The sequence below is a fragment of the Motacilla alba genome, chromosome 10 (genome assembly GCF_015832195.1).
Source record: "Motacilla alba alba isolate MOTALB_02 chromosome 10, Motacilla_alba_V1.0_pri, whole genome shotgun sequence".
Classification (NCBI taxonomy): domain Eukaryota; kingdom Metazoa; phylum Chordata; class Aves; order Passeriformes; family Motacillidae; genus Motacilla; species Motacilla alba.
The window spans coordinates 6,684,446-6,699,549 of NC_052025.1; the positions used below are offsets into that span (position 1 = coordinate 6,684,446).

Here is a 15,104-nt window from a genome sequence, read left to right on the forward strand (position 1 = left end):
AAAAAACCTCAACAAAAACCCCTACAATAGATAAATAAGATTGATAGTTCTGCATACTGTAACTTAGCACAGTACTGTTCTTTCCTCTGACTGTACTGTTTTACAGCTGTGACTTAATTACTAAAAAACAATGCTTTTAGAGGAGCAACTCTTTTATACTTTTTATGTACAGGACATTAGACTTGATATTTTTCTTCCCTCAAAGCAACTCAATGATTTGCATTGCAAAACTGCTATGATGGGCAGAATATTTCAAGGTAATTATGTTACGTTTGCTATGCAGCCATTCAAGGCCAGGAAGAGGTCAGCCTTCAATACTTGAAGGGTATGTCTTTCCATAAAATTTCAGGGTTTTGTGTTCATATATATTACAGCTCAATTTTTCCTTTTAGTTCCCTTCTATAATGCCTGATGCAGAGCAAGAGAGTAATTTATAATTCAACATCCTTATCCTAGTCTCTCCTATCAGGAACAATTTGAAATCTCAAGTCACAAGGTGTGATTGTGAGTCACAAGGATTAAACATGCCTGCTCGTGGTAACTGGTGCCAGAACTGCTGCTTGCTCCACACGGGGCAGGCACAGGAGGAGGCCTTTCCACAGGGCAGCTGGAGTCACTGAACGAAGGAGACAGCGGGACAGCTGGGTGAGGGTTGTGGTGGTGATGGTGGTGATGCTGGAAGTGGTGGCCATGCTGCTGGAAGCAGCTTGTATGTGGGTGTCCCAATGCATGATGAGTCTGTGAAGGTCCTCCACAAGGAGAATGCTGGGGGCAGCACGATGGCAGCCTTGGCATGGCTGGAGGGCCAGTTTCCAGTGTCGAATTAGATGCAGCTCTTCTTATTTCATCTTGAAGACAATATTAATGTTGAAGTGAAAGAAATTAGTAAAGCTGATCACTGTAAAGCAGTGTCTTAAGCAGACACTTACCCTGTACCTCACAATTAGGTATTTAACCAATTGAAAACCAGAGCTAGACTATAACAAAGCAAACTAGATACAAAAAGTAGTATTTAGCTGTATCTGCCAAATGAACCTAAACTGAATGGTTCAGGTGGAAGTACTCATGGCAATCATTGGAGGACATGAACTGACACTTGCCTTATTCTACAAATTTAAGGCATGTCATCAGCAGGGAAAGCAGGAAAAATTGCTCATGTGGTTCAGTGTGTAGAGACCTCAAATTCCTGCGCAACTGTGGTCCACCCAGGTTAATTGTCCCTCACCACACTTGCAGACAGGGCAGCTTTGTTTCAGTGATGTCATGAGAGTATGACATCAACTCTATGCAGGTGCTCCCAGGGGGTTAAATGTGCTCCCAGGGGGTTATCCACAGCAGGAGATCTACTCAAGGAATCCAGATACATCCTTCACTTTCTTACAACACACATTGAAATAACACCTCTGTAACACTGAGAAGCTTAATTCCCAGTGAACTACATTCCACCTCCTCAAAAAGCAAGGATGTGGTTTGTTCTGTATAACCAAATCATTCCAACAGGCACAAACAGAAGGCTCCAGCAAATTTCCTGTATCTTTATGGAGAAACCAATGGTCTTTTTCACATTCCTGTCCTCTCAGCTTACTGCTGTTAGGTTCAGTACAAGAAGTTGACATGGCATTTAATTTGAGAATGCTGCTTAACTTCCTCTACTTCCTTTGTACTCAGAGGCAACACGACAGCTGAAAGCTTATTTGTACCTCCAGTTGAAGTGCCAGCAGCGCTGCCACTGGGGAGACTGGGAGTGCTCTCTGGGGCTGCAGGGGGCTGGCTGGTGGAGACGCTGGGAGCTGCATCAGAGGCCTGCTCTGAGGTAGACGTACTGGAGCTGGTAGTGGAAGCAGAACTCACGGCCTGCGGCTCCACACGAGCTGATGTGGTTGGCACAACTGTCGGCTCTGGTGAAATAAAAAAGCTTTCATGTTCTTTAAGCTTTAAAAGTTGCTGAGGTTTTTTTATTGTTGTTCCTGCTTTTGAACTATTTTACAAGACATTCTCAATTCTGGCCTTGTCAGAAGCTAAGAAAGTCAGAACACAAAAACATGACAGGCTTTTGTGTGGAAATATAATTAAAATTATCTTTTTTTTTCCTCTCATTTTTTTTAATCTACTCCAGTTTTAATAATTAACATAAAATCAATTCTCAACCAAATCTGACATTTACGTTTTATTTACTGGATAAAAATCTCCTACTATAAAAGAGATTAAATTACTTCAGTACTTTATGATAAAAACGCTTGCTGATATCCTCCATTAATCCACAGGCAAACTACTCTATGATTACATATTATCCTTGTAACTTTCTATTGCCTATGAAGAACAGAAAAACTTTCAGACCACTCACCAAGAACAGCATAACATCTAAGCTAGCAGTGCTACTTTACAAACTTCAATCATTCCAGATGCATAGTACTAAAGGCTTTAGCAAGATAAGCTGGGTTTCTAGTCTCAACACATGCTAAAAAGCAGATTATCAATACTTGAGACTTCTCTTAAAGGTATATACCTGTTCATATTACATATTTCAAAGCTAACAGTGAGCAATATATCCTGGAAATCCAAAGCACTTGATGAATCTTGTCCTTTACTAGATAATTGTAAACAAGTTAAAATTTAAAACTATACTTGGTGGCATAATTAGAATTTAATTTTGAAAAAGACTTTGACTATAAGTTTGAAATTTTTCTTAAGTAATGAAAGGCAATGACATGACTAAGAATGTAAGATACCATAAAAGGGAAGATTATCAGAAACAGCTCAGGTTTTTTTAGTAAAAATGTTTGCATGGGTATCAGGGGGAAAAAAAAGCATCAAAAAACTTCAAATACTTCCTTTACACAAAGTCTCAAAATAAAATATGAGTAGTTTTCAAGACTTCTCTCTATATCTAGCAGGAGTATCAGCAACCCAACTGAGCAAAGGAATAAAGTCTTCCAACTCATCACATTAAAAAAACATGACCTGATATCTACATTTAAATTCCTCTTACTTTCAACATGGCCTTCCAATATACTAATTTTATTTAAAGGACAATGTTTTGGGTGAAATGTATTAATGTTTAAACTCAGAAAGAAAGAGCAACTTTATAGAGCATGTATATCCTACAACAAGAAGTGATCAGCCAGTGCTCAGGCCACTGGCCACCCTGAGTTCCCTCAGGCTCAGGTTCCCCACCAGCCCTTACAGACACTTCTGATTCTCCCCCGCCCAAACCAGTGAAAACCAGGGGACTTGGTCCGTTGTGAACTACTAGCTAAGAGAAACTGCGTTTCTCAACTCACTGCCCAGACATTGGCCCAGGAAAACAGAAGGAGACAGGATCTTTATGCTCAGGGAAGCAGCCAGCCAAGTTTTAAGACCAGTAGCTTTGATGAAATAGGTAAAGTTGGGCTGAACTGCACAGCTGCCTTTTAAAGTGTTAATTCAGAAGTCCAATCATTTAACACTAATTCATGTGTGAAATTTGATGCCTTAACCCAAAAATAGTATTCCTTAAATCCTGGAAGATTCATCTTAGGCATTTCCTCTAGAAGGCAGGAGAAACAGCTAGGCTTTACCGCACACATTACAGAAGTGTATTTTAAAAATAACTTGGTTTCTGAACACAAGACTAAATTCTATAATATGAATTTTAAGAGTAAAGTAATAGAAACCTACACTGCACCCCTTCAACAATAGAGCTCTTGGGATATTTCACAGTAAATACCTAAAATAAAGAATCTGTACATCAACTCATTCTCTACCTTAAAAGCCAGTAACCAACCAAAACTATTCTCAAGCCTTTCTGACTCTCCATCCCACCCCAAAACCCACAACAACTTAGTTGTTGAATTAGATATTGCACGGTACTAAGCTTGCAATGCACTCAGGGACAGAACCACAACAGGACAAAGCTTCTGTTCACATTACAAATAACATGCACCAAAGAAATCCCCACAACCACCACCATCTGCAAATGCAAATGTGCAAAAACATACATGAGCTTCAGTTTTTCCTTCTCCCAATGTTAGGGTAATTGGTAAGTTTCTCATACGATCTTCAGCAGGAATAGACTTATTAAGTGTCAGCAGGTTTTAATGTCAGGAACCAATGAAAGGTTGCAGCCTCAGAAACCTAACACACTTTACTACTTTAGGGTTGGGCTTTTTTTCTTTTTTTAAAAGTTATTTTTACTTCAAGGCCTGAAAGAACAGTCACTATTCCAAAGCTTAGGCAATGATAGACTTTCCTTTTATAGTGTTGCATTGAAGTAAGTGCATATTTTTCAAGAAGTAGTTCCAACCTGTTCTGTAATTTCTGCCTGGTGAGTCAGCCCTCAGACACACACCCAAGGCAGCTTTAGAAGAAAAACTGTATCTTTAGATCTAGAAGACCCATTGAAAATGGCTAAACTTTAAATTTTGAAAGGAAGGGCACAGGAGGATTTTCTGACAGGCTTGGAAATCAGACATTCTCATAGAAGGGTACCTTCTGTCTGATGCAATTAACTCCAGTGCCCTTACACTGCCCATCCTGAAGAGATTTCTCTGACAACGCAACTCACCATCTTCATCCACGGTGAGGTCCACGACTTCGGCCGCGTTCTGCCGCAGGGGCTGGATGACGGTGGAGACCCTGCTGCGGGAGCGCTGCTCCGGCGGCCGCGCAGCGTGCGAGCTGGAGCTCGGCCCCCAGTGCGACCGCGCGTGTCCGAGCGCAGAACGAGACCTTGGCAGAGGGAAACACCTTAGCTACTGGCCCGCGTTTGGCCATCGTTGATTTCTTCTCCTCCTGTCTGAGGAGCTACTTGGAGATTTTTTATTATTAGAAAAGCATTTTATTACATGGAGATACCCCGTGAATCCACTTTCACCAAACACACTTACAAACCCTACTGCAGCCTTTACCAGAGAATATAACAGCAAATGCCCAGCATGGAGAGTTTAAAGATCTTTAAGCCACGTCCCATGTACATGCAGCTATCTTAAAAAAAAATTCACTGTGAAACCCTACAGCCGTGGCCGGGCAGCAATTACAGGTGAAGTTGTTTTAGCTTTGTAAACAGTAAGAGTCTCCAAATCCTATACTATTCCTGGCAGTCTGAAACAGCAGGTCTATAAACGATGACAGACCTATGAAAACAAAAACTTGTAAACGTTAAATACTTTTGCATGTTAACCTATGACAGAGTACTTTCAGAGGATAATTTTTATACTTCATATTTACAAAATCTCTTCACTGTGCAAAATCTCTGGACCTTTCCCTCTAATATGATTTTGCTCCCTCTCTTCAGAGAACAACTACAGCTTTTTGTGATACTTGAACTAAAATGCAATGTGGCTTGAGAACATCCTAAGCCTGTAACCATACCTAAGGAAAGGGATGGGTTTATCTCTGTATTATAACACACAGCACCCATTCTGTTCAGGTTAGCCATGCAAATCCAGACACTCAAGACAATGATCTTTGGAGTGTGTATCCTCTTCGAAGCATACAGTCTTTAATTAAGGGAACAGTATTTTTACAGTCTTGTATTTACCACTGCACTCCCAAAAATACTCTTCAGTATTTACATCAATCAAATGGCTCCTACTTTCCAAATTGGAAAAACAATGTACTCAGGCTTCAGAAATTCAGAAGAGGAAAATGTGAAGACAAGGGAATGACTTCACTAAAAACAAACAAAACCCACTGCACAAATCACCATGGAGCTACTGCTGTTTTTGCTGTAGCACTGCAGAAGGTGAGGGAAGAAAGAATTAATTTTTTCAAGTCTTAAGACTATTACAGAAAACACATCTTATTGATGCAAGGAATATACAAAGCTGTTTATTTTTATAAGCATCTAGCTTTAGGTAGGTTTAAATTTGAAGTTTTCTTCAAGAAACTCCATTTTAATAGATTCTGTAAAACCTGAAAACATGGAAGAAAACTTCCAGTGATTCTTGGAAGAACAGGAAAGCATATACAGCAGCAGCAGCTTCGAAAAAGTAGGCTGCTTTCCTGAGAAATGCTCAGCTAATCCCTAGATAGTCAACTCAGCCTACACAGGCTCTCTCTAGGATCTCGCTGTGCAGCTTTGCTTCCCCCAAATCCTGCTCATCAATCACACTAATACAGCCACCTCAACAACTCCAGATTAGTTCAATTCTCAAGCTTTGGCAAAGCTGTACTTTGGGTTTTTTGTCCTTACTTTGTTTGAGGGTTTAGAATTGGGGTTTTTTGTTATTGACTGGGTTTTGTTTGGTTTGGTTTTTTTTAATCAAAAATTCACACTGTGCATTCTGGTTAGAATTCTTGGGACATTACCTTGTGGGCTTTTAATGGCACAAAGCATTGTGACAAACCCAGAGATAAGCAAAACTTTATTAACACAAAGAGATACTAATCTCACCTGTAGTTCTCACCAACTGTGACTATCTCTACTTCACTGTCTGTTGAGGTAACATTTATTTCTTCGTTAGCAGTGACTTGGGGAGTGGAGGATGCTTCAATCACCACAACATCTTCATCAATGCTTCCTGATGAGGAAAAAGGAAGAAGAAAGTTTCTATACTTTATTTATACTTCATTCACCAACTATCACTAGAGGAGATTATTTTTCACAGATTTAAAATATATGTAGGCAGAGAATTCCATGGTGTATGTCAAAACCCTAGGTACAACTGTCAAATACAAGACCTAATTATTAAAGGGAGCAATTCTGCTGTAAATACTGAAGCAAAAAGAAGGAAGGAGACAGAATACTGAGTGTGGGGTAGGTATGCAAGCTTGCATTACAAGCGTTGAAAGCAATTGCAGTGAATTTTATTATCTGTAACACCAACAAAATTCAGTCATTTAATATAAAAACAGAACAAACTTACAAGCTAGCAAAGCAGTAGTGGTTTGTTAGCACTAACAGCTTTCTAAAATTAGCTTTTTTTAAAAAAAAATGTTTTTATAGGTATCAGTCTCAAGGTTTTAATAAATATTGACAACAGAAGAAAAATTATCTACCAACTAGTTTATACTTATAACAAAATTAATCTCTTGGTGTTTATAAACACCTTTCTATCTAGATTTTCTGTGGCACTCACAATCTGTACTAGACAGAAGAAGATAAAATTAAACTAAGAATGATAACAAACAGCAACCAAAACCCCGCAAAAGAGACGAATTTTCTTAACAACTTCCACTTCAGGAATAATGGTTACAGTTCCAGCCTAACAAGCAGACACATGAAATACTTCTCTAGAGCTGCAACACTGGCAGTGACAAGTCTGAGCCAGCTATAAGATTTAAATTGAGCTATGGATTATTCACTGAGCACAAAAGAACTAAAAAAACGAGCTGTATAGCTTAGAAATCACTAACTATCATTTTGGTTTCTGCAAGTTGCCTCAAGGAAGTGCTTGAAGAATTTGGTCTCATTCAAGTCAATACTTCCATCCTGTATGCACTGACTGTTCTCAGCTGCTTTACCCAATTACATGGTGGGAAAGATTATTCATTTTTATTTTATCAGTTTTTCTGCTTTGAAAAAAACCCCAAACTGCATTACCTGTTTTCCAATGGCCTTTGTTTTTGACCATACTTGTCTCTGAATGATTGCTGGCTAAAGATGTAAAAGAGTGATGCCTCCAAATGCTGATACTAACAAAACTCTAGCAATTGGAAGTAGTGTGGAACAAAATTAGTTCCCAGAACTTGCATGAAAATTTTGGGGAAAACTGAAAATACTGCAAAGTCTAAAAAACAAAACGACATTCCAAACCTGAAAACACCAAAAGGCCAGCTACTCGGAGTGAAAGGCAGCAGCTAAAGCCACCAGCACATCCAGAGGAATGTAAACATTGTGCCTGTTGGGGCAAACAAGCAACAGCTTCCTTAAACAGAACTATCTCAGTCAGAACTATCTGCTGTCAGACAAAACCATCCGGTCAAGCAGCTGGGGAAAGGTCCCTAAAAAAATCCCAGCTCTTCCATCCATCTTCCAAAGCTGCACTTCTCTGAAATGAATTAAGTTTGAGAGCACTCCTTAGAGTCCATACTTCCTCAGGTTCAGTATTTATTGAAATTTATGACAGGTGCAAGGGTAAAAAAATTCAGGCTTAAATATGATTTTGTTGCTTCAGAAAACAAACAAGTTCTCCTCGAGGAGAGAATCATCTACCATGTAGATCTTTACTGAAATTCACCCAGTGTGCACCTCTACTGCAATTCTGACACAAGCTCAGCTCATGAAAACCAAAGGAATTAATAACTGAATATCTACACAATTCAGATACTTTTCTCAATGTCTGAAAGCCCTTTTTATTCAATCTTTTTTTTTAAGCACTCCTTTAGCTGAGAGGTGATTGTTCCAACTACACAAATCAGACTGTAAAAAACATCCGGACTGGTACTGAATGAACAGGTTTTGTGACTTCAAAAAATAACACATAAAATCTTTAGGAAAACAGTCAAAGTCACTCCAAGTAGGGTACAGCATAGACAGAGTTCAGACATATGTAATTTCCTACTGTTCACGCTTCTAAAAACACCTTCCTAAGCCAAAAGCACGAAGGGATGAAGCTGTCCTCCCATGAAGTACCTTCCTATACAAGGAACCAATATGTTCTTCAAAATTAACCAGAAGAACAACTCCTCTAAACCATGTAAATATTTAATTGTTTTATACAGTCCACCATGATACAGTATAATTCACTTTTTTTTTTTAGCACATACCAGTCACTGGCCAGTCATCGGTCTGTAAAGAACTCCAAGCAAAATTTAAAGCATTAATACCTTTCACATCAATGCATCCCCTGACTGACTGAAGCTGTAAGAAGGCAGCTAAATCTGGATAATTACAGAGTTAACGATACTATTCCTCCAGCTCCTGAGGGTTATCCCGCTTCAAGGAGAAGAGTCACTGCACTGCTGACAGCAAAACAGTTACACAGATGGAAGAGATGTATTTTATACTACTTTCAGAATAATACCTATGGCTACAAAACAAACAGAAAATCATCCTCCTGCAGGCACACATTATTTCTCTGTCATCTTCTGAATCACAGAACACATCAAGAAAATTATACTCTAGTTATTTGTGAGTAAATTAACCTTCGGGCCACCACTGAAAGATTCAGTCTGCATTTCAAGCGAGCTACTTAAAAACAAAACTTCTCTTGAAAATCAAAGCAAGGATTTTAATAGTTTCCACAGACATTGAGGTGGTTTCTTCCCATCTCACATCCACAAATATTTTATAGTGCAAACTGAAATTTGGTGTCTTGTGTCCAAGTTTTGCATTTCCCATTCAGACCTATCAATAGCCATTAGTAATGAAGTTTTGTATGTGACTATTAATCAGAAATAATCAGTAACTTTTTCACATGAGCTTTTCCCCTCTTTTAAAAGCCTTTTTTATGATGGAAACCTAATGCTCAGCTGGCCTAGGGGAAGGGATAAACTGCACATGCTTGAATCCAAATATGAACATGTGTAAAACTATAATCCTCCCTCAAAAATAAAAACACACTCTTGTCCAGGCCTTACCTCACAAAACCAGTAAATCTGTCATAATAAAGTGCTTTTGTAAGCAGAATATAACTTTTATTATAAAATAAATATAATATTGGACTCTAAAGCCCAATACTTAGGTCACTAAATGACATATTTTTCCCTAGAAAGTTGTAAGATTACTTCACAACAGAAATTGCTATGTGCCAGTGACAGACCAGCTTGCTGCTTTAGAATCAAATACTTTAATAATCCAGAAGTTGTAAGCAAGAGACTAAGCTTTGCACAGTATAACATGTATAATATATATAATTATACTACTATTTAACTCTAAAAGACCATGGCATAACTCCAAGATTATTTAATCATCATACCAAGTACCCCACCAAGGACATAAATAACACTGGTGTAATACCCAAATTTATGTTCGGCTGATTGTTGTCGTTCTCAGAGGGTATTTTCACATCTGTTTTGCAATTAACATGGAGTTTAACCAGTCTGAATATTACAGGTAAGATAACAAAAGCATTTTTCAATACACAATTTCAAATGAGACAGTCTGGTCAACTCTTAAGTGAAACCAGAAGAGATTTAAAATCAGCAGTCAAGTTCCAGTGAGAGAGATGACTTATTTTGCATTCCAAGGTTTCACTGGATCAGACCAAGAGCCCACTCAGGCACATGTTCTCTCTGCCAGCTGCAGCAGGCAAAAACCTGTGCAGTCAGAGCAGAAAATTCAGGCTACAAATTTTAACTAAAAGCTCTCATACCACCCAGCACCCACAACAATGTCACAGATGTCAGAGCACACTCTCTTGTCCAGTCATTGCTCAGCTGTCAATGTGTGTGGAATCCTTTTCTGAACGTGGGACTAGAGCCACTTATGCTCTTGAATTAAAGGTAATGACTTGGATAGTAATTAGCTTGAAATGAATAAAATATCCTGCTAGTATCAGAGAGTACTGTCTCCTTGACCTCTCCAATGTCTTGAACTAGGTATGGCTGGCGGCTCTGCTCCGAGCCTGTCAGCACAACACCACTGTATGAGGAGCCATCTTCTGTGACTGAGCTGGTCACGTATTTGTGGCTTTGCTCTCGTTCTCAGGCTCTGAAGGTCCTGTGAACCAAGCAGACAGACCAAACACATGTGTCCTTTCCCTCCCTAAATGTCTGAAGATTCCTGGGTGCCAGGAGGATCACTCCCTTCCCCCGGTGGCCTTGAAGGTCCGGCAGGAGGCCAAACAGGCGCTGTTGATGAGCGTGCCACAGCGCAGGGGAGCTGACAGAGCTCTGGCCAGAAAATCCAGCAGCTACAAGCCCCAAGTGGTAACCTGGACCAGAAATGCAACCCCCGCCAGTCACTGGTGGCAAGGGACACCTTTGTCATCTTCTGCTTCCTCTGAGGACTGAGTGAGTGACTCATGTTCTTTTATATGGTTTTTGAGTCTACATGATGATTGTTATGTTGACAAAGCAAACCACACATTAAGATTCGACCTGATCTGCAGAGGGTCCAGGTGATTAGAAAATTTAACTTGGTGGTAGTACAAATTTTGTATTATGCTACTTACAGATTGTATTACATTGATTCTACTTATAGAAATCCAGTGCCATTCTACTCATAAAATCCTGCTAAGAAAAGAAAGACTCAATTGTAACTTAGATTTAGTGCTGTCAACTTTCTGGCAAGAACCTGCCTGTTCCCTTAGGGTTGTGTGATGACAGTTTTTTTTGTACCTGAGACTGACTTGGAATATACTTTCCAATAGCTGTGCATGATGGGAAAAATTTTCCAAAGCACACAAATTGCTTAGGAGTCTGCACCCTGGTGGAAAAGACAGTCAACCACAGTTAAGGGGATTCTGTCCAACTATGAGCAATGCTAATTGAAACTGTACTAACTGTTCTTAACCTTGCACTAGAACCAGTCCTACGAGCAATGGCACAACAAGCCAATTCTACAAATAGCACCTTTTCAGCATAGAAAACTGCAGCAGGGCTGAAGTGAATGCCACACTAACTTCTATTACTGTAGCTATTTAAAGCCCAAATTCACAGCAGATGGATATAGCAGCACTGATTAATGTCCACTGCTCACAAAGCCAGGTGCTCCTTTCCTCACCACTTCTCAGTTCTTCTCCAGTTAGCAGCATGGTAAACAGGATACTTATACTCTTCCTTATCCACTAATGCTATTGAGATAAAAGGTTGGAATTATCAGCTGCATCAGTTGGTGTGAGAAAAGGACTGCATGCTGTAGTTTGCAGGAGGGATTAAGTAACTGAAAAATAATCAACTTTAACAACAGGCAGCTCACTTCCACTTAATACCCGTTTATCTTAAACCTGTTAAAATAATCTGAGCACGGAGCAGTATATGCTTAATGTGTTCACCAGGCTCTGGCTTGCAAAATATTGAATGTCTATATTCAATTTTTTTTGGGAGACAGACAACAAATGTTAGAGAATTAAGACGACAGCAGTGAATAAACACTGTCTTATCATTCTAAGCAGCTTTGAACAAAATTTGGAGCAGCTTCTCATCAGCATTACATTCTAAGAAAAGAAAAACCTGTCTAACACTAGTTGTTCAAAAATATAAAATAACACATCAGACCCTGAAGGAATCATAAGTTATTAGGTGAACAATTTGTGGCAATGCAAAACTCTACACAGCTTGTTTTTTCTAACAACGCTTGGCCATTTTCCAGAGTTCTGCTTTATTGCCAAATCAGCGTACATAAGGTTAAAAAATTGTTCCAATTTAAGCTTTTGCTAGATTTCCCTCCACAGACTGCCTCCAAAGGGCAGCTCCAATCCTGTAGATCCAAGATGAAAATCAAATACTTGCAGAAGAACAACATTTGCATTACAACATAGGAGATCCAACAACAGGAAAAGTTGAATTTTGCCACTGTTCATAGGCAAAGGTGGAGGAGGATTATTTCTGATGGTGTGTACACAGGGTTAGAGAAAAGCTTCTGCACTACTACCTAAACAAAACACAGAATCAAAATTCAGGTCTCCCAGCAAAAATGCTGCCTTCTGTCATTTTAATTGCAAGCCCAGTATTGTAACTGAAACTAAATGATCAACACTGCAATTAGAATATAACCCTGTAAGCACCTGCACCTTCAGCTGTGAGGATCATTAAACTCCACACAGCTGCTTTTATGTTGGCCTTATGCCCCCACCTCCTGTCTCCCCTGAATGAGCTTCAGCTGCCCATCCCAGATGCAATGAGAACAATGCCTTCTACAGGCACACAGTTGGTACAACAATGTCATCCAGTCCCAGGTGTCAGGATGTACTGTTCACACTCTCACACTGCAAAAGCACAAGGTTCACAAGGTTTCACCAGAAGAATAGCTTAAGCCCTAATAGAACAGGAGGAAAAACCCAGCATAATGCTATTTGTTTTCTTGGTAAAGGTTTTGTTAAACAAACAACCCCCCCTTCACATCTCCATTAATATGATTTTTCCAAAATTAGCCAAGTTAATTTTATTAATTATAAGAACTTATTAAATACTTCTTTGGTTAAAAAAGGTCTGTTACTTTAATTTCTTCCAACAATCAGAAAAATTGTTTTCAGGACAGTCTAAACTAATTTAACTTACTAGTTCTTTAAATGCACTGTATCTTCAGGTAAACATCAACATTCAAAGCAAAGAAATATTTTCTGCAATATCCTTAATACAAATTGCTATTCAGTAGGCTACAAGACTAATCACATCACTTTGAAGCCTGCTTTTTAAAAAATCAGTTATTGCCACATCTTTAACTGTATTTTCTTTTCCAATTATTATTCTCCTCCTTCCCTGTCCTCTAGCACCTTTACATGTATGCCTCAGGCCTCATATTCTTAGCAGAAGTTATCTGCTGAATTTACAGCGTGCTGAAGGACGAATATGTGCCAAGGTAGAGCAAAGACATTTTCCCTAACAGTAACGAGCTTGTGTAGCATTACTATCAATACAAGCCTTTCCTCATACAGAAACCCCATCATGCTCGCTCACTCTACAGAGAAGTTGCATAGCTGTTTTCCAGCTGGCCCCATTTCTGTCCTAATTAACTCAATAACCAGAAATGCCTTATATAACAGCACAAAGCTACCAAAAATGTTAATCACAATTTTATCTTGCTAAAAATAGGACACTGTCACAGAGGATGTCTTCTCAACTTCCCATTATATCTGCAATGTAAACAAAATGCTCAAAAACCTTTCCATCAATACATATTTCCACTGGAAAAACCCCCACAGTATTCACATGCACTAAGCCAGAATTGCTTTTCAGCTCCCTGCAAGTGTTGGTCCTGGAGTACAGGAATGAACAACAGGACACAATCTTTAAAGCAGACCTTCTTTCAGTTACAACTCATGTCAATGTTCTAATCTAAAATTACTGGTGCAGAACTAATCGGTTTCTTTCATTCATGACATGAAAATAACCACTTTCATTAATTAAGAGTGCTTTTTACATAGTATAAAAATTAATCCATTGGACTTTTCCACATCTGTGTGGAAGGAGAGTTGTTACTGATCCTACATCATTTTAGTTACATAGAAATCCACCCCCTCTGAAAATGGTAAGAAACCACTAACTTGGAAACAAATGTGTTAATACAGTAGTTTCTCAACCTGGCTTTTCATATAAATGTATCCCCATGATTTATTATTTACAAATCATACTCTTAATATGGTTACACATACATGTCAAGTGTAACTTTTTTAGGCCTAATTAATTTCCATTCCCACAATGGAATCATCATGGGAATGGAAATTATCATGCATTAAGATAATTAAGGCTGTGCAATAATTGTTCTGTTTCCAGCCCTAGCACTGCAGAAGTAAACTTTAGCATTACAGATTTTACTTCTTATATTTAAACAACAGACATAATTTCTTACTGCAACAAGTAACAAGCAATAATCTAGACTTTAGTACTCTGGTTCTGTTCAAGCATAAATCCTGCCCTAACATGAACATTCACACTTTTTTTAACCTGTTCTTGCATTTTCAGCCACATTTTTTAGACGAATGATCAGCACAGCCTGAGATATGGTTTCACTTATTAAAACATATTTGTCTCTAGATAAAACACATGGTTGCACAGATTAACACCATGCTGTGTTCTATCTACTTCCCCATGCTCTCTAAAAAGCTGAACTAAAACAGAATGCACAACTACTTTCACTTGGCAAATTTAACATGAAAGGAAGTCCAAAAAATCTGCCAGTTAACAAAAAACCCACAACAAACAAACAAACCAGAAAAACACCCAAAACAAACCAAACTAAACAAAAACATCCCCCCAAAAGTCTTCCTCCAAGCACTCAAAGATTCAGATACTGTGACAAGACATATTAGAAAAACAACTGTGCAAACTATCTGCCTTGCATTGAGTTTATCTGGGTAAAACATTTGGTATATATACAATGCTTTTCTCTCATTATCACAGTACCTCCAACTGACTCATATTTCAGCTTATAAAAATGGACTTTTTCATAATATTTTTCTAAATTTTCAAGAGCAGTTAAATATTAGCAGATATTTCTACATTCTGAAAATAGAATTTCACCACATTCAGTTCAAAGCTAAAAGTTTAACATAATTCAACAGCTAAAACAATAAAAATGG

General features: G+C 38.6%; 1 protein-coding gene across 9 annotated transcripts in view; it reads right to left on the reverse strand.

Moving 5' to 3' along the window:
- RNF111 (ring finger protein 111) overlaps positions 1-15,104 on the reverse strand; it is a 45,301-nt gene that overhangs the window by 18,622 nt on the left and 11,575 nt on the right. For all 9 annotated transcript variants that reach the window (XM_038147158.1, XM_038147159.1, XM_038147151.1 and 6 more), the window contains 4 exons: positions 6,374-6,500; positions 4,544-4,707; positions 1,701-1,898; positions 529-848 (listed from right to left, as the gene is read on the reverse strand). In XM_038147158.1, the coding sequence (XP_038003086.1) occupies positions 529-848; positions 1,701-1,898; positions 4,544-4,707; positions 6,374-6,500 (809 nt within the window). The remainder of the gene's footprint in view (positions 1-528; positions 849-1,700; positions 1,899-4,543; positions 4,708-6,373; positions 6,501-15,104) is intronic.